The sequence below is a fragment of the Onychostruthus taczanowskii genome, unplaced genomic scaffold, assembly GCF_017590055.1.
Source record: "Onychostruthus taczanowskii isolate IOZ18803 unplaced genomic scaffold, ASM1759005v1 scaffold55, whole genome shotgun sequence".
NCBI lineage: Eukaryota > Metazoa > Chordata > Aves > Passeriformes > Passeridae > Onychostruthus > Onychostruthus taczanowskii.
In genome coordinates, this window is record NW_024503124.1 from 2,098,928 (window position 1) to 2,123,466 (window position 24,539).

Consider the following 24,539-nt stretch of genomic DNA (forward strand, 5'->3'; position numbering starts at 1 on the left):
TTACCCCACATTAAGGCTTAAGGCCCAACTGATTAAATTTGGAACAATTTAGTCAAAGGCATTTGACAAGAGAACGTTTGGATGGCAGCAATTTTACAGATAAACTCAGAAATGACAGACATGCCCACCACTGTACAGAAACATTATTAGCACAGCTGCATGACTTCATGAAATTTAGCATCCTGTTCCCAAAGCAATGCTGTAACAGCATCATTTTGCAGGGTAAATACCCCAGTTTTATTGCTGCTATGGGCTGTTTGCCTTAATCCCTGAGCAGCTCAGGTATCCACAAAAGTATCTGGGAGAGGGTGTCCTGCCCAGGGCAAGGGGCTGGAACAAGATGGGCTTTAAAGCTCCTTCCAACCCAACCCATTCTGTGATCCTGGGACTGACAAGTGGAAAAACATCTCTTGTGATTGTTGACCATGTTTGCTGCTAGAGAAGTGAGACCCTAGAGAATCTGGTGGTGGCACATACCAGTTGTATCCTTTGTACATAAAGCTTTTTAGCTCCTTATGCTCTTCTCACTGCACGTCACCTTAAAACTCAGCATGGAGAAGGTACAGACTCATGGAATGGAATTGCTCCTGCTCTGAAGGGTGGTTTGCTGAGGAAGGCAGCAATAGCAGTCTTCACAGTTTCCATCATCTCACAAAAGGCTGAGGAGGGAATCAGAGATAAAGTGAACAGGAAGCCAAGGCAAATATCTGTCTGTCTCCAGGACATGTGAATTCTCTCCTGCCTGAAGCTCTGTGCTGCCTCTCCACCTCTCTCACCATTTCTCTGTAGGACGTTTCTGCTGAAATGAGCTGCACTGAGTTTACCTGCTAATAGGGCAGTTTATAGTCACCCACCTCCATTTGACTTAAACATATTAGAGAAGGATCATAGAAAAAGCTTAATTGGCACTTCTGGGGAAAAAAAAGAAAAAGTGGTAAGAGGGATTAGTCATGTCTGTAACCAAGATGGAACAGCACTGATAGTCCCTCCTGGTGGAAGCTGGCAACAGTCACTGAACTTGCCCTGGAGATAAGAAAAATGTGTTTCCAGACTCAGCAAACTGTCACTGCTGCTCTCCAAAGCAGCACGAGGGTCACACAGGGCTGAGGTTTCACTTCTAACCAGGCATCCTGTCACTGGTCATTTCCTGAGAGGGACAGAAAGCAGAGCACAAACTGAACCAGCCAAACTGGGCATCTTTAGGAGTCAAGGGAAGTGGTAGCAGTGCCCATTTCTCTGATGGCTGCACCAAGAGTACCTTTGCATCTCATGAATTCCATAGAAACACAGAAAGGGAGTGGAGCATGGATAACCTGAAAGCACTTCCAGTACAGGAACACCTTTGCTAGGCCTGCACTGGGATAATAACCCCAGATTTACAGGACAGACTTGGAATTTCATGGACCAAGATCCTAACACTGCTGAGAGAGAAGCAAATCATAAAACATCAACACCCCTAACCCCTTACTTCAAAGTGCAAGTTGGAATTTTGCATCAGTAATAATCCAAGGGCAGATTTGTAAAACAAATCAGAATTTTTTTTTGTTTTTCTAACCCCACAAGGAGGCAATTGGGAAAAGGCTTTCACAAAACTCAAATCCCATTGTCAAAAGAAGAAGGAACATGCTGGATCTGAAACAGGCCAAAAAGACAACCTCAGCAGGAGACAGGAGGAAGATTAACAAGTGAAATTGCTGTTTGACAATGAGTGTTGCTGAGATGGAAAGCACAAAGGACTGGCTGACAAAAATAATTATTACATTCACAAGTGTTTTAGATGCAAGATGATGGAGCTGATGTCTTCTCTCAGCTCAGCAGTAAAATACTCCTGTTGGCTGTTTAATTGCAAACCTGGCTGAGCAGCCCCCTCCAGGACACAGAAATGTCATACTTTAAGATTTAGTGGGAAGTTTTCTTCCAGTACAAGTCATGTAATTACTATCCTCCCAAAACTTAAGCAAAATTCTCTTTATTAACAAAAGAAATATGAACTACACTGCAAAGGGGAGTTAGTTAAAAAATAAAAGCTATTCTAGGTCTCTGAGAAGACTTTAGAGGTTCCTTCTCCCAACACTGGGAGACAGAAATAGGCATATTGAATTTGCAGATTGGTCAAGGTCCAAAAATTTTGCAAGGTCCTTAAAATTTTATTTTCTGAAGGCACAAAGACACAGCTTTTATTGCTGCTGAAATTAGCTTCCCTGGGTCACAGACTACTATTCAAAGAGTGATTATAAACTAAAGAGCTTTTCTCCAGTCAAGGAGGGGAAATAAATGCCATACTTACAGTATTTTAGCAACTCTTGCCACTGAGAATTTATTGTCTCAGAACAAAGAAAATAAATGCAAAATAACTCAATTGATAAATGCAGGCTACAATCTGTAGAGAAAATCCAACCACCCCAAAAGTAGAATAAAACCTATTTCTTTGGAGCCTTGCCAGCTCCTTCCTGAAACACACTGATTTTGGATGCCTTCCAAGGCCACCATCTCACCTGTTGTTGCAGTGGTCTTGTAGCAAATGTGTTTGACTCCACAGTTTAAGGTCAAAATTATTTCTTCTGCAAGCATGAGCAAGCCAGAGCCCAGAGACTTCCCAGCCCTCACTTTGTGGGGATGTTGTGAGACTTTTTTCCTACATTATTTTCTGACTCTGTGAATTTTCTAGAGGGGATGTCATCAGTCTTTGGTTCCAAGTGTGCACTGCGCTTTCAGCTACCAGGACCTAAAACTTATGATACCCTCAGTTACAGAAAAAAAAACCAACCAAAAAATAAAATTATAGCTCAGAGGTAGAAACACTCTTCTTTTCCTCTTGTGGGTAGCAATTGCCAAGCTACAATTAACCTCAATTAATAGGAAGGGTAAAGTTTCTACAAAGAATATGCTGTTCAGATGTTCTTGGTGAGAGCACTTGGCACTGCTTCATCTCTCTGTAACAGGGAGCTCTGCAGGGGTGAAAATTAAAGTGGCTAAAGTTTAATCCAAGTGCAAAGTAGGCTTTTTTTCCCCTATAGGAGAAGAAATGTTCCTAATAAAAGCTACTCTGAGAAGGTCAGAGTCTGTTTGGATCCAGAGTGCATCACTGCCCTGAAGAGCCTCCACTGAGACCCCCCATGCCACGCCCTGGCCACTGCCACACTTGAGCTCAGGCTGAATTCCTTGGTTCTTCCCTGAGGCCTGGCTCAGTCCTGCCCCTGCTGTGCCCAACTCCAGGGGATTCCCTGTGTTCCTGACCCCTAGTCTGCTCCATCACCACATGTTTGTGTCATTTCTGACAGTCACCACATCTCTGCTGATCACTGGGCTACACTCAGAGCTTGGGAGTGCCACCAACCCTGCCCAGCTCCTGGAAAAGTTTCTGCAACCCTTACCTTAGGCAGCAGTGCAACAACTGAGCTCTTTTCCCTTGCTCTCACTGTTCCTTCCTCCTATTAGGGGAAGAAATATTCAATAGTGCCAACTTCCACTCCACCCTCAAAATTGGTAGAACTGATAAAAAGATCAAGGTCACAAGAGATAAAAATGTGGGGGAAATTGCTAAATCCTGTACAGAACTGTCCCCTTTATAGTTTCTACTGTATTAAGATTACCATTTTCAACCCATCATGTCTCCCTCACATCCCTTGAGATACATTCTACATTCTATATCCAAAAGGCATTTCCTATTGGCTTTCTCAGCATTACAGCTGTAGTAATTACCAAAAAAATAGCACTCCATGCATGCTATTTGTAAGGGTTATGTGTCTATCCCATAGGCCAGCGACATGTACCTTTAGTTGAATCTTTGCCATCAAGCCAGGCTGCTAATTACTTGCAAATACTAATGAACTTCTAAACAGTGCTGCCCAAAGTAGACTATGCTAGACCATGCATTGTAGAAAAAAATAAATTACGTCTCTTGAAGTCAAAGGCTTTGACTTCATAATTTGATATTTTTAATTTAAAACCTCCTTGTACATCTGAAATGACTTTATGTGTATTTGAATGTAACTTGGCTTTTTTAGCTTTGCACTTTTGAGGGGACTTCATACTACCTTGTATTTCATACAATTGGCTCAGTGTGAAGGAAGGAGAGCAAACACCATATCAGGCCTTTGGCTCAGGAATGTCCTCACCTAACCTAAAAAGGCACAGCAGAAGATCTGAGTGAGAGAAAGACTGAAAAGATTAAAAGTTTCAAAAGCAAGAGGATACATTCCATTGTCTTATTTTCCCTTTAATTTATTTTTGCATTCCCAAATACAAAATTCCAGAAATATGCATGTCCTGCACTCCCCTTCCCACTTAACCCTAGCTCCATACTCATCCCTACTGGAAAGAAGATACATTTCATTGTCTTATTTCCCCCTTAATTTATTTTTGTATTCCCAAATTCCAGAAATATACATGTCCTGCACTCTCCTTCCCACTTAACCCTAGCTCCATACTCATCCCTACTGGAAAGAATGTTTTCCTCAGCCACAGTGCTGCATATCCAGGTTAAAACTAATCACATTTGTCAGGTGAGATTTCAGTGCTGGCTTAAAGCATATGTGAAACCACGGCCTCGTTAATCAGCAAATTTCACCTAATTACCAGAAGCCACAAGGGATGATGCTGCTGCTCTAACATTTCCCAGCTCCCATTCCCAAACTCGATGGGTTGTGTTGTCCCTTTCCATCAGGCTTGTGACCCAAATACCAGCACACATGAACAAACTCCCATCCCCCTTGAGACCCAGTTTGTATCTCGGGCTCCAGCTCACAAATTACTGCAGAGTGAGATCTGAACAGAAACTTCTCCAGGTTTGGCAGCCCCGGCCTCACGTGCACCTCATTCCACCTGGGGCCAGGAGGCAGAGAGAGGTGGAGGATCAGGATGGGAAGGTGCAAACAAAGCCAGGCCCCTCTTGCAGTGTTGCTCCCTGATCCCCACTACAGGCAGCACAGCTGAGGAGAAGCCTTTGTTTCCCACTTGGAAAAATCTGTTCCATTGAGGATTTCAGAAAACAGAACCATTTCATTCCAGCTCAACTCCAGGGCTGGGTTTGTGCTCCTCTGACAAGCCATTAATCTATCTGACATACACAAGGATCCATACAGGAGAGGAAGAGCCTTGCTCCTGGGCTACTTGGGAGACAACACAGGGCTTTTACAGGCCCTTATCACCCACCCAGCAGAGGAGGGCTGACAATGGCACATTTTCTTCTAGAACAATCTACTGCAGCCATTTCCCCCTGCTAAGAAAACAACTGAACTATTCTGAAAGGTTAGATTGGACTACTTATCTAAAAGAGATGAAGAATAGATTTTAGTCTTCTGTTATCTGTTTCCATGAGAAAATCTCCATGCTTGCCCCAGAGTTCCCCTTTTGTGTCTAGTCTAGACTATCATAATAGATCTGACAATTGTTTTTATTACATAACTTTGGGAAACAGACTCAGAGAACTTGGTTAATAGAAAAATTCTGCTTTGAATAAGATAGGACAATGTGTGGCTTTTAAAAAACAAACCATGAACGCCTCTATTGTTGGTTTTGCTTTCAAACTTGATTTCTCAGCCTAAAAAAAAAGGCAAAAGCCATTAAATATATTTTAGATTGTGCTAAATAGTAATATCCATAGGAAGATTTCCTTTTCCTACACTACTTCTTATGGATAAGAACACAGTGGAATTCTTGATGCATGGAAAAATAGGATTTGACCTTAACTTGCTGTTCCAGATGATAGTAAAGGGATAATCCCAAACCAACACCAGATAAAACTCATGGTCACCAATTCACCAAGTTAATCTATGAAGTCATCAGGGCTGGCCATCCTGCCAGTCACTCACAGCTAAAAGTTCTGAAGTACTTGTATCATCCTTGGTCATTACTTGCTCCTCCAGGCTGGATGCACTCCATGCTTCTGAGGAGTGAGGTGTAATAAATCTCTGTAAAGCAGTTTTGTTGCATTCATGGCCATGATACTCCACTATCTACTGAGGAAATGCCCTCACTGTGCCTCTGAGCTGCACAGCAGACACAGGCAGCCTTACAAGACATTTTGTATCAAAAATAAGGCTGATTAAGATGTGGTTTCTGCTAAGCACCTTCATATCAAACTATTTTTGGTGCTATTTTGACTTTCTTCACAGTTCAACCTTCCAGATTAATTCTCTGTCCTGCTTTCCAATTGGAAGGGATGGAAAAACTTGTTAGTGGTGTTAAATGGAACAGAGATTCCTGCTAATGGATTATTGATCATACCTGAGTGATCTTTAGAGTATCACAAGCAGAATGCCTTTCTCCCCTCTGTAGAAGAATCTAATATTAAAAATATTAGCATTACATGCTGATTATTTTCATGAGGGAAAGCATTAAGCACAAAGCCCACCTCTGTAAGAGAAGGTAGCATCTCTATTTTGAACCAAATATTTTATAGGGTATATAAGTCAGAGAACTCCTTCACAAAAAAAAAAAAAAAAAAAATCAGTATGAAAGTTCTCTCCATTACTTGGCCATAACCACGAGATTGTTTGGCTGAAACACATCACAAAGTAATTTGCTACCTCCCCACAATACCAATTTTAAACAGAGCAAGAATGAAGGACTTGGCAGATGAAAAGCACAATTTTATTTCATGTACATTGTCCTAGAAACCTTTTTCAGCTTTGTGGGTTGTATCTAACAGACATCTTGAAACCAACACAAAGTCCTTTTCCACCTACAGTCCAGGACATATTAGATAGATTTGGGTTTAAAACTAATTTGATGTTAGGTGACACCTAACTAAATTATAACATTTCTTTCTTAGAGCTGGAGTCAAATGCCAATATTTAGTTTCACTTTTTATAAAGGCAGTTTTCAGAAATAACTTGGGCAACAGGCTGGTAAAAAAATTACATGTAAATATAGATCTTGGTCTAAGATCCTGCCAGGGGAAAAAATCACCAAACTGGACACCCTATGAATAAACACCCCTTGTTTTCTACTAAGTTTGTAATGAGGTTTGAATGGTTAAAGGCAGCCCAGGTTTGCATCTGCATGGCACTGTGCTAATCCAGCCCTTCTCTCTGGCCCAGGCAGCTCCCTGGAACACTCACAGCACAACACAGCTCCTAATCACCCATTTTCTCCGTGCAGGCAGCTCTCAAGACCTGCATTTCCCAAATGGTTGAAGGCTAATTCCCCAGGAAGAAAACACATGCAGCATGTTTGCTGCAGTCCTGGAAGGAAAGAGGGAATGACAGAAGGCCTGGCCCTCCACTCAGACAAATTGCTCACCTGCACCAGCATCTTTCACGTTTTGGGAAGTAACTTGGAGGTGTTTGGACCCAATCCTTCCTACAGGGGAAGTGAAGCTGGCTTTTGCCATGGAAGGTGTTGCTGACGTGCCCCTCAGAAACGTGGTGACCTCTGTGACACAAGGAATGTGTGGCAGCCCTGTCCTTTTCAGCCTGGGATGCCCAGTTTCTCTAACCCACCTACAAAATTGCTACCTGAACACAGAGCTGGCAGGGATGCTCCCTTCAAATCTCATTCTCCAAAGGATGCTCACAGGGGAGAAGTGATTCTATGGATAGAAATACATTTTTTTTAGTTCTAATTTTCCCTTCACGGTGGAAAAGACCAGCCACAAAGGAACGTGATCAAAGACTAAGTTTAGTCACAGGTTTGACAGAAGAGAGCAGCAGTTTAAAAATACAGCTTGCCAAAGGCTGAACAATAATTTATGGACTAAAATGAGTGAAAAACAAGTAAAGCTTAAACAGAAAAAAACCCATACCTAAAATCAAGGAGTTCACTGTGAAAACATGAAAAAATAATAAGCAAGAATCCCAATGAACTGGAAGATGATTGTGCACATAATATGTACATTCAAAAAGCTACAAATCTTCAAAAAGACTGGGAAGAATGTGACAGCTTTTCTTTCAGCACAGTGCTATTTGCCCAAAAATGAAAACTGCATTTTCCTCCAAATTGTTTCTTAGTATCACCTCTCCAAGAAAAACCTAAATAGTGATTTGGTTTCTACTCCTTCCATCCCTCTACCTCTTTCTTTGCCCAACATAAAAAAAGATGTTGCTGATTTCCAAAATGAGCAAGCTAATGGAGCTTGTTTTGGAATTACAGCCCCATGTTCATCACTTGGGGAATATATTTTAGTCTCAAGGCTGTTCACTATAGCACTGGGAAGGGATAGCCAGGTTGTACATGTGACAGCATGGAAGGTAAAGACAGTGCATTAAAAACACCTGCAACTGCTGAGGGACAGTTTGGAATTTAGGCTCAGTTACAAAGCTGAGACTGGCCTGAGAGAAATAAAACAGTCTCACTTGGAGCTATAAGCTGTATTTTATCCTGATGTGTTTATGAATTTGGCAGCCCCCAAAGCCACTGATTGTCATGGAAGTGACACCTACCACACTCTCATTAATGCCCTGGCACTCACATCCTGTGAGCCAAGATCCCAGCCACAGAAGGCTCACAGCTGTTCCAGAAGGGGCATTACTGTTACCTGTGGATATAAAGTGAGTTTTGTTCAGTTTAAATCAGATTAATAACTGAAAGTTATCACATGCCTACTAAACCATAAAGAGGACAGGGCTCCACCAATCATGTAATTATCAAGAATTTACTAAAACAAAACAATTATTTTTAGTGGAGCTATTCCTCAGTTGCTATCTGGAGCTATTTTACTTGTTAGAGAGAGAAGATTATTGCCTCAAAAGCTGAAAGATCAAGTAATGTCCCAAATAAAGACATTATCACAATGAAGTCAGCAGTTCCATTTGAAATACAAAGTGGACCTAAGCAACAAACAATTGCCCAGAGACAATTGTTAGATTTAACACTGTATAAAGTTTATTGGGGAGAATCCATAGTGTCTGCCAATGGCATTTGGAGCACTGACACTACAGAATATTTTATCTCAGATTCCTCAATCTTACAGTTTGATTGCAATTTTGGAACACAAATCCTAGCTTTCCTAAAAAAAAAACCCAAATTCTTTAAAAGTTGCAGTGGCTTAGACCAAAATATAAAGCTAAGAAATTGTATCAAAAGCAGATGTTAAAAAAACAAACAAACAAACCAACCCACAAAAAAAAGGGAAAAATAACCCCTCCAACACTTCCAGAAGTGATGTTTCAGAGATGAACATATCTGGTTTAACAAAAGGCTAACATCTTGGGGTTTGCCTCCTTGCAAGGCTTTATCACCATGGCTTTATGGCAGTCCCTGTGTCAGCAGAAGAGCTCTGCTGGGACACACAGCAAACTTCACACCATCTTCCTGACAGTCACAGCATCACAGAAAATGCTTCACAGCTGCACATTCTAGAATTGTTCCTAGAGCTGAGCCTAACAGAATTTGTGCCAAGCTTATTGCAGTTAGCTCTTGAAGAGCAGCTGATTTCTCTTAAGTTATGAGTATTATTTTATAGTTACATAATGCAAAAGGAGTATTTATGTCTCACTGTGCTCATTTGTTTACATAGAGTTCCACATTAAAGACTTTTTCCAGTAAAAAAAATTTCTAAACTCACTTATTGGAACTTTACTAGAGGAAGGGGGAAATCTCTTACCTTTGCCTTCTGACCCTATTTCAGCATCAGCACAATTCACATGAATATGGCAAGCAAGATTTGGCTAACAGAATACTTCAGTTATCAGTGAGACACCAAAGAGATGGCATTTTTAAAAGACTGCAGATGGAGAATTAGTTCCCATCTATACTGGAGAATATAGAATGGTTTTCCCCAGTGTTTTTTTCCAGTTCCTTCTTAGAATCTGTTTTTCATGGATTTGTACATGCAGTGAAAAATTATTTTACAGTTTAAAGTTTAATGCCTAAACCTGAGAGCTATTTTAGTAAGCTCAAAATATTCATCAACTGACATTTCATTACTTTAGGAAGTTTATTGATGAAAACATCCCTATCTGGCTTTTCCTTGGTCATGTTTTACACATTTCATACCTTTACTCTCTCAAGTGTTAATCACCAATCATCTCTGAAATGGTGCCCATCTGTTTAAAACACATTGATAATGAGATACCCAGGTTCAGTTAAAATATTCTATGAGTGCTCCTGAAATGACTTTAGGCCACTACCCTGCTGCTGTCCCAAGCAATGCCCACAGATATTCCCTAATTTTGCTGTCCTTTCCTTTGCCCTGTCACCAAGCAAGGGAATGTTTAATTTGCTCTCCACTTTCTCCCTCAGCTCTATTTTCCAAGTTTTCCCTTGGACTGAACTTCCTATTTTTTCCCCCCAAGGACACATAAGTTTTTATTTCTCCTCTCCACTCAGTTACATTCAATTTCCTGTTTCCAAGATTTTTAGGTTATGTTGTATTATTTCTTCCTACTTGTGTTTGTAACACCTGACTTATGATCATCTGCAAATGCTGTTAATATTCTTCTTACATCCAGCATCTCTGAAATCACTGACCTGGGACATTCATCAAAACAGACAGTTGCTGTCTTCCACCTAAGAATAAAGGAAATTAAATGCAAAATTTGTTTGCCAAAGACATGGTAAATGTGGAGTCAAAAGTAAGTAAAGAATAAAGAAAGTACATTAGAAGCTCTCCCAAAATAAAAATAAAACAATTAAGAATGGCAGCAGATGCTCAGTGAGAAGAGGGATGCTCAGGCAGGATTAATTCTGCCATTTCTAGAATGACACGAGGCAAGAGTGGAAGGACAGAACAAATTCTCTGCATTCCTTTCATTAGCCAAACATATTTCCTGGTCCTATCACGTCAATTTACCCAGAACAAAGTGGGACAGCTGCAGGAGAAAGTGGAAACTACAAGGGATCTTCCCCTGCTTTGAGAAGAAAGCTCTGGCAAGGGACACAGCGCGGTAAAGTGAGAACTCTGCAGTCAGGACACGCCCCCCATAAAGGCATGGATGGGGAAAGGGCCTTTCCTGAAGGATGAGGTGGAGGCTGGAGCTGCTGACAAAGACACCCGACATTAACAGATTGTTTCAGTTGTGTGTTGCCCAGACATCCCTGAAAATTTACAGCTGGCAATTTCCTCTGAATGCCTCATTCCTTTCACTTCAGCCTCACCCAACACCTGCCTTCTCTTTGCCTTATTTCCCCAGCTCTATTTTATTCTCTTCCCTGCTCTTTCCACTTACAAGTCCTACTTCACCAGTCACGAAATTCTGATACCAGCATGATATTTTTCTCTTATTTTTATGCCTCCTCCCTCAGCTTTCCCAGATGCACAATGCCTAATGCTGACACACCACTCAAGAAAACCATTCTGCTTCTGACAAACAGCTGAAGGAGATGATCTGCTAAAGCAAATTTACAGGAAGAATGTCCAAAAAACAAACAAAAAAACTTTAGAGAGTAAAAAAAAAACCTGCACAAAAGGTAAAAGGAAGAGCTCTCTAACTTCAGGGTGAAAGTTAATAAGCACTGTTGGCCTATCCACATAGCCTTTATTCTGTGACACTTTCAGACCCTGGTGGCCCATCCCATCACCCCTGAACAGGGAGCAGACAATTCAAAATACATTAACTGCCACCAATTGTGGGGCCCCTGTGAAGAAGAAATAGACCACAAAAGCTCAGTTACTTAATTCTGCTCACATGGTACCCACTCCCTGCTTTGCTTTGTGCTACTGGGTCTTCCCTCACCCATTTTTTTTTTCCAGGCTGAAGAAGCCCAGCTCCCTCAGCCCCTTGTTCACCTTTAAGTTCTGACAAACAAAATCGACCACAGCTGAAGGAGATGATCTGCTAAAGCAAATTTACAGGAAGAATGTCCAAAAAACAAACAAAAAAACTTTAGAGTAAAAAAAAAACCTGCACAAAAGGTAAAAGGAAGAGCTCTCTAACTTCAGGGTGAAAGTTAATAAGCACTGTTGGCCTATCCACATAGCCTTTATTCTGTGACACTTTCAGACCCTGGTGGCCCATCCCATCACCCCTGAACAGGGAGCAGACAATTCAAAATACATTAACTGCCACCAATTGTGGGGCCCCTGTGAAGAAGAAATAGACCACAAAAGCTCAGTTACTTAATTCTGCTCACATAGTACCCACTCCCTGCTTTGCTTTGTGCTACTGGGTCTTCCCTCACCCATTTTTTTTTTCCAGGCTGAAGAAGCCCAGCTCCCTCAGCCCCTTGTTCACCTTTAAGATGGGCTCTGTTGGACTTGCACAGGGTTTTCCACATTTTCTTGTAGTGATGGAGCAAAACCCAGGCATGGTGTGCCAGATGCAGCTATTGAGTGACCAGCAGAGAAAGAATCACTTCACTTGATGTCCTGGTTCTGCTCCTTTTGATCCAGCCTAGTGTGCAGTTAGCTTTTATCACTACCAGGCCACACTGCTGACCTGAAACCCAAGCAAATTTTTCTATTGATTCCAGCAAGGCTGGAATACCAGACTGAACATCTAATAAAGGAGCCATCAAACAGGAAACAGTGGCAACAAAACAGCAAGCACAAGCTTACAACAGCTCCTGATGGCATGTGTGGGAGAAAAGCTGTGAGCAGATACACCCACCCTGATCAAACTTTTTGCTGCCTGCCCCGAGTTCCTGAAGCAGCCTTCACCTGGCTCCTTGCACAAGGGAGGTGGGAAGAGTTCAGTTTTCCCAGGGAAAACTTCTTGCAGGAAGATAGGAAGGCTATTTCTAAAAAAAAAAAATTAATGTGTTATTTGACATGACAGTGATGAGGCAGGAACCCTCCCCTACTCAAGCACAGGATTTAGCAAACAAACTTTAGCAGAGCCAACCCCTGCTGTGTTTGTTACTCCTGGAATTTATTAAAACCACATTGCAATCTGGGCACTACCAGCACCTGATGAAATTGTGAAGCTGCATCTACTCCCAAAGTGGTTAATATTCATTTAAGAATCTGATTTAAGGATTTAGACATTTGTCTCTTACATAGACATACACACTAAAAAAACAGAAGTGACCCTTCTGCACAAGCAGAAGGAGTTAAAAGAATCTGACTTTTTGGTCTCTTACATCAGATTGTTTTGAACACCAGAGCTAGCTAGAACATCAAAACACACATAGGAACTGTTTATTCTGAGTGCTAGAGTTACAGCCCTGCTTTTAACCCACCAGCAGCTCGCTGTGCCCGTCCATTCTACTGGAATCACTTCCAAATTCAATCCCAGCAGCTCCAGTGCTATCTTCAATTACAGTCACTCTGCAGAGGCCAATCCCCCAGAGCAACACAAACAAGCTGAATTAAACAAAGCACTGTTACCACCCTGACACAGATGTTAACAGGATGCAGTTCCTTTTAGGCATGATAAAAAAAGAGACCATTCACATTGCTGCTCTCCAAGCCTTAAATTCTGCAGAAGTTTTCCCAAGAAGCTTAACTGAGGAATGAAGTGCAGTAATACATCACATTAAGCCAGTGTTACATCACACAGGGTCTGATTTGGCACCACATCATCTTTCATCCTCTGGGATTCTGCCCAAAACACAACTGTGTATATGAATACAAGATTTCCCCAGCTGTCCCAGAAACAAAGTAAAGAAATCACATAACACACCCCCACAAAATGAAGATTGAGGAACTGGAATCCCCACAGCACTTCTGGAGTTGGTCAGGCAATCAGAACAGTGTAAGTATGTGTAATTGTATTTATTTATTCGAGCATGTTATGGTTTTCATTGCACTGGCAATCTTTTGGGGATGACTACAGATGCCTAACTTTAAACTGTTGCATTCCACAGAAGGTATGGATTAAAAAGATCCTGTGGAAAAAAAAAAATACAGGTTTTGAACCCCATCCAGCAGCTATATGGCTGAGCACACTATCTGTAAAGTTAGGAAGCCAACAAAGGCTTTAAAAACATAATTAAGTGCCCTTCTTATGACTTATTAGAACAGCACAGCACCTGCCTGCTAGATACAAACTTCACACCAGTGGTAATTTAGCCACTGCTCCCGAGCAGTCTACACACCTCAAAACTCTATTTTTCCTTTTAAAACTGTGCAAAAGTGCTTAAGCATCCCTGCCATACTCCCAGCCATAGCACAGGTAAACACCACCTCAACAAAGCTACAGAGAAGGTTTCCTCTGGAAATCACCCAGAGGGCATTCCACAAATCAAAAGTATCACTCCTACAACAAGTTTCACTGACCAGTGCAATGCCATCCCAAAAACAAAGTAGCTGCTTGCATTGAAGTGATGAAAAAGAAAGTTTGTTCCTAGAAGGGTATTTAAATACTTCCAAATAGTAGCCTCCTCATAGGAGTCATAAGTTTCTACAGCCATGCCTTTTTCAAATGAGGAGGTAAGACTGAAGAAATGCATCTGTAGGTACATTCAGTGGTAGGAGCTTTTCCACGTGGAAGTTGGCAAGCACGTTCTCTGCTCCTTCAGGCAGCGACCAGACGAGCAACCACAGCGTGCTGAGCTTGTGCCACCACAGGAAAGCCCCAAGCTCACCCCTGCTCACATCTGGTTACCTTCCGTTCCTCACACAGCCCGAGACGTGGATAAACCTAAAGCCAGCCTTGCCCGAAGCACGCTTTGGAGGGCAGCTGCAGGAAGATGGACACCCCACGGACAGAGGCATCGTAAAGGAGGGGACACACACCTCACTCAGTCTGCACAGGCTCTGCTGGAGAGCACAGGACTGCTGAGGTAAGGGACGGCAAGCACCCGCCGAGGGCTGGGGCTGCTGCTGCTGCTCACAGGGCCCGTTCTACAGCTGAGGTCTGCTCCACTCCCTCCCAGAGAGGGACCTGCGGGGTAATGCCCGCCATTTCCACACAGAGGGTGCCCCCATCTCCCTCGGAAGCAGCGCCTCAGCACGAACAGGACGGTGCTGGAACCCCTTCCACTCACGGGCCAACCTCACCATCCTCCTCCCCTCACGGGCCGGCACCCCCGAGTCCCTTCACCTCAGCGGGCAGAGGCCCCCAAGCCCCTTCACCACAGCGGGCAGAGGGCCCCCAAACCCCTTCACCACAGCGGGCAGAGGCCCCCGAGCCCCTTCACCTCACAGGGATCGGCCCCTCGCGCCCCTTCCCCTCACGGGCCGCCCGCCCCGCTCCCGCCATGGCGCCTCAGGCACGCGCCCGGGGGCGCCCAACGGCCGCGCCTTTCCCGCCCCCTCCCGCCGCAGCCCCGAAAGCCGCGCTCAGGCGCGCGCGTCACGCCGCCACCGCCGCCGGCCAATGAGAGCGCGGCCAGGCCTGCGCCCGCGCTTTGCAGACGCGGAGGCGGGGCCTCTCTGAGTGACAGCGCGGCTCGGCCTATGGGGGAGCGGTGGCCCCCCCCTTAGCGCGCAAAGCGCTGCTGGAGAGGGGGCGGGTCCCCTCTGCTCAACCCCCCCTCCGCCGCTCGCTCCCCCCGCCCATCCGAGGCGCGCAGCGGATTGACAGCCCGCCCGACCAATCAGCGCGGCGGCCGCCTTCGCGGCGGCACATCCCGGGGCCAATGGGAGCGGCGGATGGGCGGGGCCCCCGAGGTTTCCAAACGCTCCGCGGCGCCATGGGCTGAAAACTAAACCGAGATGGAATCTCCCAGTCTGAACCGGTTTGAGCCGGTTCCGAGCCTGTGGCATTAGGAGGGGGAGACGCGCCGCGCTCAGTCCCCGTCGCCGCCGCCGCGTGTGTGACCTGCTCGTAGGGGACCCGTAGCTGAGGGGGCGAAGTTTAGTGCGAGCCGCGGGGGGGGCGGCGGGAATGGGGGCGAACTGAGCGCCGGGCGGGGAGGGCGGCAGCCGCAGGGGCAGCGAGAGCCGGCGGGGCCGGGCCTGGGCGGCGCGGGAGGCGCAGCCGGGTAGATCCCCCCGCACCAGCGAGGCCGGAGCGCCGCGCCGGCCGCTTTCCCGGGGCTGAGGGGAAGGCGCGGAGCCGAGCGCGGAGCCCCGGGGGCCGCTGCGGGCGCCTGGTGCAGCCAGGCCGGGCACGCTGCGAGGGGAGGAGTGGCGCCACTAACCCCGACCCACCGCCGAGGAGGGAGCGCTCGCCTTTCCCCCCACCTCCTGCCGTGGTGGTTTTTTTCCCTCCTTCCGTGCTGATTTTTTTTCCCCCTCCTTGCGTGTTTTTTTTTTTTTTCTCCTTTTTTTGGGGGGGTTTATTTTTGGTGGTCTTTTTTTATTTTCCTTTTTTTTTTTTTTTTTTTTTTTTCTTGTGGCGTGTGGTGGTTAGAAACTTGGCTCGCTCGCCCCTACTTTCTGAAGGAAGAGGCTGTGAGAAACCCCTAGGTAAGCCGGGGTTGTGGGGGGGTCGCGATGGGCACGGCGGAGGGGGCAGAGGGGGGTATTTGGAGGGGCAGAACGGGGAGATGTGCCCGTGCAGGGGGCCCCAGAGCCTGGCCTGTGCTAGGAGAGATGTGATGGAGCCCGTGGAGAAGCCCTGAGGGGCGGGGGTGCGCTCGGATGGGGTTCGGGGTGCGAGCATCCCCGGCCTGGCCGAGCGCAGCCACGGATGCTGCGGGGGATGCTCCTCGTTAGGAGGGGGCCGGGCAGGCTGGGATCGGGCACGGGCAAACCCGCCGACATAATCTGTAAATTATTAGGAGTGGAAGTTTCCAGAAATATTTTTTTTGTGTGTGTGTGTGTGTCTGTGCAGCAGTATTGAAACGTCCGCCTGGATCACGTGGGGAGCCCTGTATAGAGCGCAGGGCTGGAGCCCAGGGGAGGAGGAGGAGGAGGAGGGCTCCCCGCCGGGAACCGGGGCCCTGCCGGCCCGAGCCCGAGCCGGAGGAGCTGCCCGAGAGCCGGGGCGCTGCCCGCCCGCCGGGGCGCTGCGGCAGGAGCCGGCGAAGGGCCGCCGCGCTGGGTGGGTGTGAGTTATTTCCAGCCGAAAAGGAACGCTCCGAGGTGTCGGGCAGATGCCGCTTAATCCGTCTCGTCCTTCTCCTTCACGTGTGTGCGTGAGGGAGCGAAGGGAAGGGGCGGTTTCGTTGCCATTGCTGGCGTGTGGAGTGTGATGGGCACTCACCCCTCCTGGGTGGGATTTACAAGTGATGCAGCTAATTCCTTGGAGGAGGGAGGCACTTCATTTGCATTGCATGCTTGGAAATGGGGCACAGTGGCTCTCCCAGGGTGGGTTTGCTTTTTTTTTTTAGTCGCTGCCCCCAGTGAGGTTTAAATATCTGGGTTAAAGGTGCTGTAGGATTCATGGTAAATGCTCACCGTTTCTTACTATTAAGTGCCTGCTGTTATTCGTGTGTGCTACGAGCCAAAATGAATCGGGTCTACCACAACAAGCTAACTGTTGTGTTAAAGGTCCAGGGTCATCGAGAGTTGGGATAACTGTGTAAACAGTGCTGTAAATGCAGTTCTTTTGACCTTCGGTAGATGTCACATTCTTGCTGTGTTGTAGTTCAGATTTTTTTTTTTTTTCTCGTTTGGTTTTTATTTTTTTTTTTTTAACTTTTTCTCTTTTGTTTCTCTTAGCCCATTAATTGAGGGACTGCTCAATGGTGGTTCTTGGAGCCGAGGCTTAAATCCGTTCCGGAGTCGAGGCGTGATGGGGGAGGGAAAAGTGTAGGAGTACAGTAAATCAGAGATTATGAGCTTCGTGTGGGTACAGGGTTAGGGGTGGGAGATGGAGTTGCTTGCAGGTGGTGGTGGCCACGAAGCCGCCATTTCTGTGTTTCGGCCGGCCAAGTGGCTAGGTCATTTCGAAGATAATGCTGGGAGTGGCGAAGGGCCCTATTCAAAACATTTCCTTTCTGCTTCCATGTGTTGAATAACTTCTCTCGGTCACGCTGCTCCTCCTTGGCGCTCCCGGCGTGGCCTGAAAACCACGGGAAGAGGCTCAGGTCTGCAATGAATGGCCCTGCCCGAGGAGCGACTGGTGCACGGCATTTATTGTAGTTTGGAACCGCTTTCCCGGCTCGGCCGTGGAGGAGGCCAGATGTGGACAAAAAGGGGCGTGCCTGGGAGCATTAGCTGCTCTGAGCCTCTTCGTGGGTGCAGTTCCCTTCTAGTGGTGCTGCTCGCTGCCCCTCGTTTGCCAGGTGACATTTTCTGCGTCCTCCCGAGCCAAAAGGATGAAATGAAGAATGAAGTCGGCCTTTTCTGCTGCTGTGCTTCTGGCTTCCCGAGTTCACATCACAATTTTGAAAACATTAGGAGTTGAAGGAGGGAAGGATAGACGTGGAGTGTTGATTTTAATTTATTTTGTTCCCTACTTGATGTTTATTTTCTCCTGGTTTTGCAGGAACATGTTGTAAAAAGATTTGACTGGATGTTGAGATGAAGCCCTTAAAATGGTTGTGTTAGTGTAGTAATACTGAGTTTTCTAGTTGAAAATGCAGTTGGAATATTTGGGTTTGAAGCTATTTTTATATATAGAAGTAACAGAAATTCCTTGACACTACTTGCAAATACACATTGCCAAACAAAAGATTTTCCTTGTCTGGATGCTGCAGTAAAACTTTCACTTAATTAGTAATTACTAGGGTTGAGGCACAGGTTTGTCTTGCTCCTTACTTTTGAGCATGACTTGAATACGTAAAGCATAAAACAAATTCTTCCTTACACATGGAGTTATTTAGTCAGAGCACATCCGACTTTATGGGGTGTGTTCCTGGAAGAGTTTCAGGTTGTATCTTTGTGAGCATGCAGATGGCTCTGCTGTAACTTTTTGATTGATCTTGCACTTCCCAGACTTGTGGCCGTCTGTGAAGTGAGCAGTTTTGTGTGAGACCTGTGGGTTTACAGGGTTTGGAAAGGAGGGTGAGTTTTGTGTGGGTTTACAGGGTGTGGAAAGGAGGGTGAGTGGCACAGAGGTGCTGTAGTTGGCAGGGTGGGAATATGTGTTAAGAGTTGCCATTTTCTGTGAGAGCAGGGCAATAAACTTGATCAGGTGTTTCAACCTGGGGGAGGCAGGGTGGTGTGAAAAAGGTAGAGTGTAACCTTACCATCAAAAATTCCATGGCTTCTGGTTTGTTTTCCTGCTTTTCACAAATGTCTTTATCTTGCACCAGTCTCTGGCTGGTAAAGAATCTCACACACCCCACCTGACTCCCTTTGCATAATATCAAGGCTGCTCTATCTAGGACAAAGAGTTAATGCCTGTGTCCCTGGCTTTAGGGGACCTGAAACCTCCAGTAGAATTCCATTTCAGTTTGGAGTGATCTCACATGGCACACAGAGTAACCTGCTCATTTAACAGTCCCTTTACTGCACTGTCTCAAAGTGCCTTCAATCAACTTAGTTTCAGTGGTAATTTTTTTTGCTTGGATGTGGTTAACTTGTAAGGTGGTTTTCTTTTCTTTCCCCAACTATTTGAAAAATGCCCTGTGGCTAATTTCTTGCTGTGTGTGTAGATCACGTTTCACCTCCTTACCCAAGTGTTTAAAAGCTTTTGGAACTGAATCTTCTGAATGTGCATGTTGGCCTTGGGAACTCGATACTGGCTGAGATTGCCAGTCTGGGTTTTGGTTGTAGTGACACGAGGCTTCTCGACCAGCAGACAAGTAGGGGTTGATTGCTGCTGTGAAATAAGCCCCAGGGTGCTGGTAACACAGCCCGTTCTCTGCTCACACTCTTATTGTGTGTTTCACCTGTTGAAGACCCTGAGAGTTGAGCTGGGGTAGTGATGGGTGAGTTTTTCAGGGGGGAAAAAAGAAAAGTTTGTAGTGGTATGTGCCCCAATCAAAGCAGTGTTATCTACTACTGCTAACATAAGCATCTTGTTTCAATGAGACAAATGAGCTAAGTTGAAGCACTTGCTTTGCAGCTGCATCTGGTAATAATTTCTTACTAATTGATCAATTTTTAAAAATTTATTTTGCAGTAATCTATGCCAGCAATTATGACAATGTTAGCAGACCATGCAGCTCGTCAGCTGCTGGATTTTAACCAGAAACTGGATATCAATCTCTTGGACAATGTGGTGAACTGCTTGTACCATGGAGAAGGTGCACAGGTAAGGTGGACTTGGAACATACATTTATTGAGCATGTTTAACCTTACAGCAAATCAGCTCAGCAAAATCAATTCACTTCAGGAACAATTAGTAATATTAGTGAATTTACTGAGCTGGTGACTGGAATATTACTGGCAGTCACATGAAATGTGAATTCACATTGAAGTGACTCTTGGAGAAATGTTGATTTGGTGTGTGTTCATTTCTAGCTTGCCTTCTGATGTTGAGAATTATTAGGAAATATGATTTGGGAAGGTCACTTGGTGCAGCTCACCTTTTCTGATTTAGTTCTTCAGGGAGGCCTGAGCTACCTGTTACTTGTTATCATGGACAGGATTGTGAAGCCATAAATGTAATATTTGCTTCAGTGAAGAATTGTATTTAAAAGAAAAATCTTGGTGATGCTATTACTGTGTTTGTATTTATAAAGAAGCATGTCATGCATATTTAATAGAAGAGTTTGTTCCTTTCTTGTGTCTGGGCTTTATTTTCCATTACAGTTTGCACAGGTTCTTCTTGCATTTCTTCCTTTAGGCTTGGTGCAGATTGTGAAATATTAAGTTGAAATGGAAGGACTGTGCATTTGTGTGTTTGCCATGAAAGTGAATCTTGTATTGCTTTTCTTAAATCTGTTTCTTGAACTTATTTGGAAACGAGACTTAAATGTTGAGAGCAAGTATTGCTACAAAGGGTGCTGGCATAGTTCCTCTCCTGGCAGATTTTAATTGTTCAGGCTCAACAAATTGGGAGTTTCAGTGTCAGGCATCTCTTACTAAGATAGTCTTGCACAACAATAAGTGAATTAAATGAGACAAAGTAGCTGATGCTTTTCTATTCTTTCCAGCTGTTAGAATAAACAATGATATACTTGCATATACTTGCTTTCTGTATCTCTTTGGGGAAAGGAAAAAAAAAAAAGCTTTTGTAAAGATTTCTACTGTGAATTCCAATAGGTTTTGAAATACCTTGTTTTTTGAAATATTTGCATTTTGAGTGTCCTAAATTCAAATAGTTACTTGTGGTTTTTTAAGTGCCTAAGAATGACAGAAAACTCCTTGTAGCCTTTGCCTTAGGAGTATGGACATCTGTAGCACTTGTTTTGTGCTCTTTTACTGCCCTGCAAAACAGGAGATGCTTATAATGTTGTTTGATTTGAAAAGAGTTGGAAAAGTTGGGAGGGTTTGTAGGGAAAAATAAAGGATTAACACTAAATACAATGATCAAATTGCCATTGTTCTTGCATTGTGAGAAGTTGCTTCACTTAAAACAGCTGGCAAGACTCTCCAGTATTTAGAAAATCAGTGCAATAAGATGCAAAAATTCAAGAGGTGGTATTTAACTGGCAAAAGTAAATTATGATATAAACCTGTTTAAATACATGTACTCTACATGTGTCACCTCGGTGAAACTTTGGTCAGCTATTTTAGTACCTTTCCAAACTGGAGACATTTCAGGGAGTCTGAGCTTTCCCCTCTTCCAAGAAGTTAAAAAAATTGCAGGAAAAAGTGGTTCTCAGTGGAGTCTGACAGCTCAAGTCCTTTACTAAAGGGTGAAAGGAATAAAAGGAGTTGAGGAAACTGAATATTAAAATGGAGAGATTACCAGTGGTTTTCCTGGAATAGGTCAGGGTAATGTCAGGGTAAAACAGGTTTAGAATGCAACCTGAATGGCCTGTGCTGAACTTGCTTTCAGATTCACCTGCCTCCTCCTTCTGCTTAGTTCTTATCTCTGCTTGCAAAACTGTTATCTGCTGATCTGTATTAGGCAAGAAAGAAGCTATTTTCTGTCCTGGAGATTTGAATTTTTTTCTCTCAGCTTTTTTGGGTATAGTTCTCTGAAAAGAATGTCCCCACCCCAGTGCAACACATGACTAAGGAGATTTCATGCAACTCATAAATGTTTACCTGGGCTCATCCCAGACTCTTAATTCCATTGATTTGTTAGGTCTTCACGTGTCCAGAAAGATTATTTGCAAATTCCTTTTTGGTACCAGCAACATGATAAAGCTTTGTTCTTGGTTAACCATTATTACTAAATTTGTGTTGCTTATGAAACTACAGGGTTTGGTGTCCAGAAAAGGGGTTAGTGGGTATGAGAGCAAACCTCTCAGTGCTGGGAGAAGGATATGGACTGTGTTTTGTTGGTGTTGAAATTTGATCCTGGGATATGTCACCAGTATTAGAAGCAAACAGGAGACCAGTATAAAAACACACTTGCAGATTGAAATACAGCTATTCCTTCCTTTTTAAAACTAAAGTGTATTAAAAGTGCAGGTTTTTCTGTTTTTTTTTTTTTTTTTTTTTTAACTCTGATGTCACACTGTAACAACAGGGCTGTACTGGTTGTGGTGTTAAACAGAATATTTATGTGGTACTTGTCCATATCAGATCTGCAGGCACTTGCTGCTCCAGTTGCTCCACTGTGCTCCATTATATCAAGTAGGGGTGCAAGTGGTGTTGTACAGATAGTTCAGGCATCCTTGCCCTTTTCTGTTGAGACCTCCAATTTTGTTTTGTAAGACACATGCCAAATTTGTCAGTTTGTTGTATTCTATATGTACATAGATTTGGGGTCTTGATTGGGTTTCTAAGTTGGTGAAAATGCAAGTTTTCTTACACCAGGTGCTGATTAGCTCAAGTATGCCCTTGCATGAGACTAGAAAGCTGCACGGCTGTAGGGAGTTGTTGAAGTTACTCCTAAAGCAAAGCTTTAACTGCTCTGTGACTCTTTCCAATAGGCTCTACAGTGCAGTGAAAGAATGAACTAAGTTGTGTTAATTGTGTTGTAAAATGTCCACCTTGTTGGTGAGGCAGTGCCTGGTGCTTGCAGGGGGTACAACTTGCAGCAGGATTTGTCAGTACATGGCACTTCTGGAAATGGCTGACTTTGGCTCCCTAAAAATTCTTGAGCACATGCAGGCTTTTGAAAAGGATAGCTAAAATGAGTTCAGCTATTTCAATGTGTAATTGCTTCAGATGAGGGTTTCAAGAAACCACAGCATCAAGGACAGTAATTGAGAATGTCAGTCCCAAGGAAGAGGGAGCCATTAGCTGACCAGCTCCCTTCCTCCTGCCAGCAGGTTTTTATTATGGTTTTGTAGGTTGTTAGGTACCCCAAGGATCCCTCAGAAGTAGGGATTGGAGACCTCTAATGCTCTGCTCTGTGGTTCTTCAAGATAAAACCAACAGTTCTGCAGAACAGTGTTCCTGAAACCTGGCACTTTGTATAAGTGTTTCCACTGGAACTAAAATGTTTGGGTACCCTAGAACGAAGTTTTACCCTGAAGGCTTTGTGGAAGGAGAGAGAACTTCATTCCCTAGTAGGTTTTCCCCATCATGTGTGCTGTTCTTGCATGTTTGCTGCTGCTCTGGATGAATCATTGAGGATGGAAGATGGAAATGAATAATGACTGTCCTGCATCAATGGGCTTTTGGAGTTTGGTTGTTACTGAACTTCAGCTGTCACAGAAGGAGGCTCAAGGGACTTGTTCCTGCTGGTTGAGTTCTGCATAACTCTTAGATAAGTAACTGGAGTGTTACATATTGGTGGCTTCAGTGACAGTATATAACTTCTTCAATAATCTAATGCTAACACCTTTTTCAAATCAAATTTTTTTTCAGCAAAGAATGGCACAAGAAGTGTTGACTCACTTAAAAGAACATCCTGATGCGTGGACAAGAGTTGATACTATTTTGGAGTTCTCTCAGAACATGAATACCAAAGTAAGCAAATTAACTTTTATTTATTTGGTTTTCCTCTTTCTTCCATTCATAAACTTTGAGGAAGGTATCTCATTTTTAGCCCTAGACTTTTCTTAATTCAAACCATATTTTTGATTGTCTCGTTCGCAAAGATTGCTTTAAGCAAGAGCTGTAAATGAAAAAAATATTCAGACCTCCTTTTGCATTGCCAAGAGTTTATCCCTCCCCCCCTTTTTTTTTTTTTGTTTTTGAGGATGAGCTAAATTGGATACACAGAATTTTTTTCGAGGCACATAAAAGCATTATGCCAGTTCCCAAGATTGGTGTTGTGTCTGTATAAATCTGAGTAATGAAAAGTCTCCTAGAGCCACATTTTCTCCTTGGGTAAGTGCTTGGCTGTGTGTGATCATAATGAAAGCCACCTGCACGTAACTGAGGAGAAAATTTGTCCCTAGGTGTCTTAAAGACAAAACAAACCTCATTAGGCCAAGGTTTTGAGCAATCAATAAAGGTTAAGCACCCCAAAGTTTGCAGTACATCAGTTCTTTGCTACTATGCAGAGCACATTTGCTTTTTACTGCTGTTGGAAATCCATCCATGGTGGTAGAGGCTAAAATGGGCAGCACTCAGGGCTTTTTCTGCAATTTGAAATGCTGTACCTAAGACTTGTGAAGTTTGGGCCAAAAAGATGAGCAAAATGTGTTTTCACTGTCTTAAGCTTGATGATTATTATCTCAAATAACTGACATGCATGTTTTTCTGCTGGATACATACTGTGTTCAAACAGAAAAAAAAATTGTGTTTGGATGGTTTCTGAAATCATGTGGTATTCATGAAGCAGTTCAGATTTTTTCATTGCTCTCTGAAGTCGAGGGGAAAGCAGTTTAAAGAACTTCCTCAAAGTAATACCTTTAAGCACCTTTAAGTAACAGTGTTTGCCTGTTTGCTTGCCTGGTAAACTTTGCTTTTTATACTGACAGAC

General features: G+C 44.0%; 2 protein-coding genes across 4 annotated transcripts in view; one reads left to right on the forward strand and one right to left on the reverse strand.

Moving 5' to 3' along the window:
• Window positions 1–15,106: 15,106 nt before the first annotated feature.
• On the reverse strand, window positions 15,107–17,566 carry LOC121342605 (WAS/WASL-interacting protein family member 3-like). Its single transcript, XM_041417147.1, has 4 exons — window positions 17,536–17,566; window positions 16,658–16,921; window positions 16,145–16,477; window positions 15,107–15,858 (listed from the first exon to the last, which is right to left on the reverse strand). Exons 1-4 carry the CDS (start codon window positions 17,564–17,566, stop codon window positions 15,107–15,109), a joined length of 1,380 nt encoding a protein of 459 aa, XP_041273081.1.
• The window catches only part of XPO1 (exportin 1), a 36,340-nt gene continuing 27,228 nt past the window's right edge, over window positions 15,428–24,539 (forward strand). The window contains exons 1-4 of one of the 3 annotated variants that reach the window (XM_041417130.1): window positions 15,428–15,593; window positions 16,122–16,177; window positions 19,725–19,856; window positions 23,477–23,578. In XM_041417130.1, coding sequence (XP_041273064.1) covers window positions 19,731–19,856; window positions 23,477–23,578 — 228 coding nt within the window. In that variant the 5' untranslated portion in view covers window positions 15,428–15,593; window positions 16,122–16,177; window positions 19,725–19,730. Of the gene's footprint in view, window positions 15,594–16,121; window positions 16,178–16,630; window positions 16,755–19,724; window positions 19,857–23,476; window positions 23,579–24,539 lie in introns of those variants that run through there. The other 2 variants (XM_041417131.1, XM_041417132.1) reach the window with 2 other exon arrangements.

What these genes read in the sequence shown, in the direction of transcription:
- LOC121342605 (XM_041417147.1), bottom strand. Translation starts at nt 17,566, where the DNA reads ATGGCGGCTTCGTGGCCACCACCACCTGCAA. An exon ending in GTGGCCACCACCACCTGCAA is followed by an intron (nt 16,922 to 17,535) that starts GCAACTCCATCT and finishes AATCCCACCCAG; the next exon opens with GAGGGGTGAGTGCCCATCAC. An exon ending in ACAGCCTCTTCCTTCAGAAA is followed by an intron (nt 15,859 to 16,144) that starts GTAGGGGCGAGC and finishes TGGCTGCACCAG; the next exon opens with GCGCCCGCAGCGGCCCCCGG.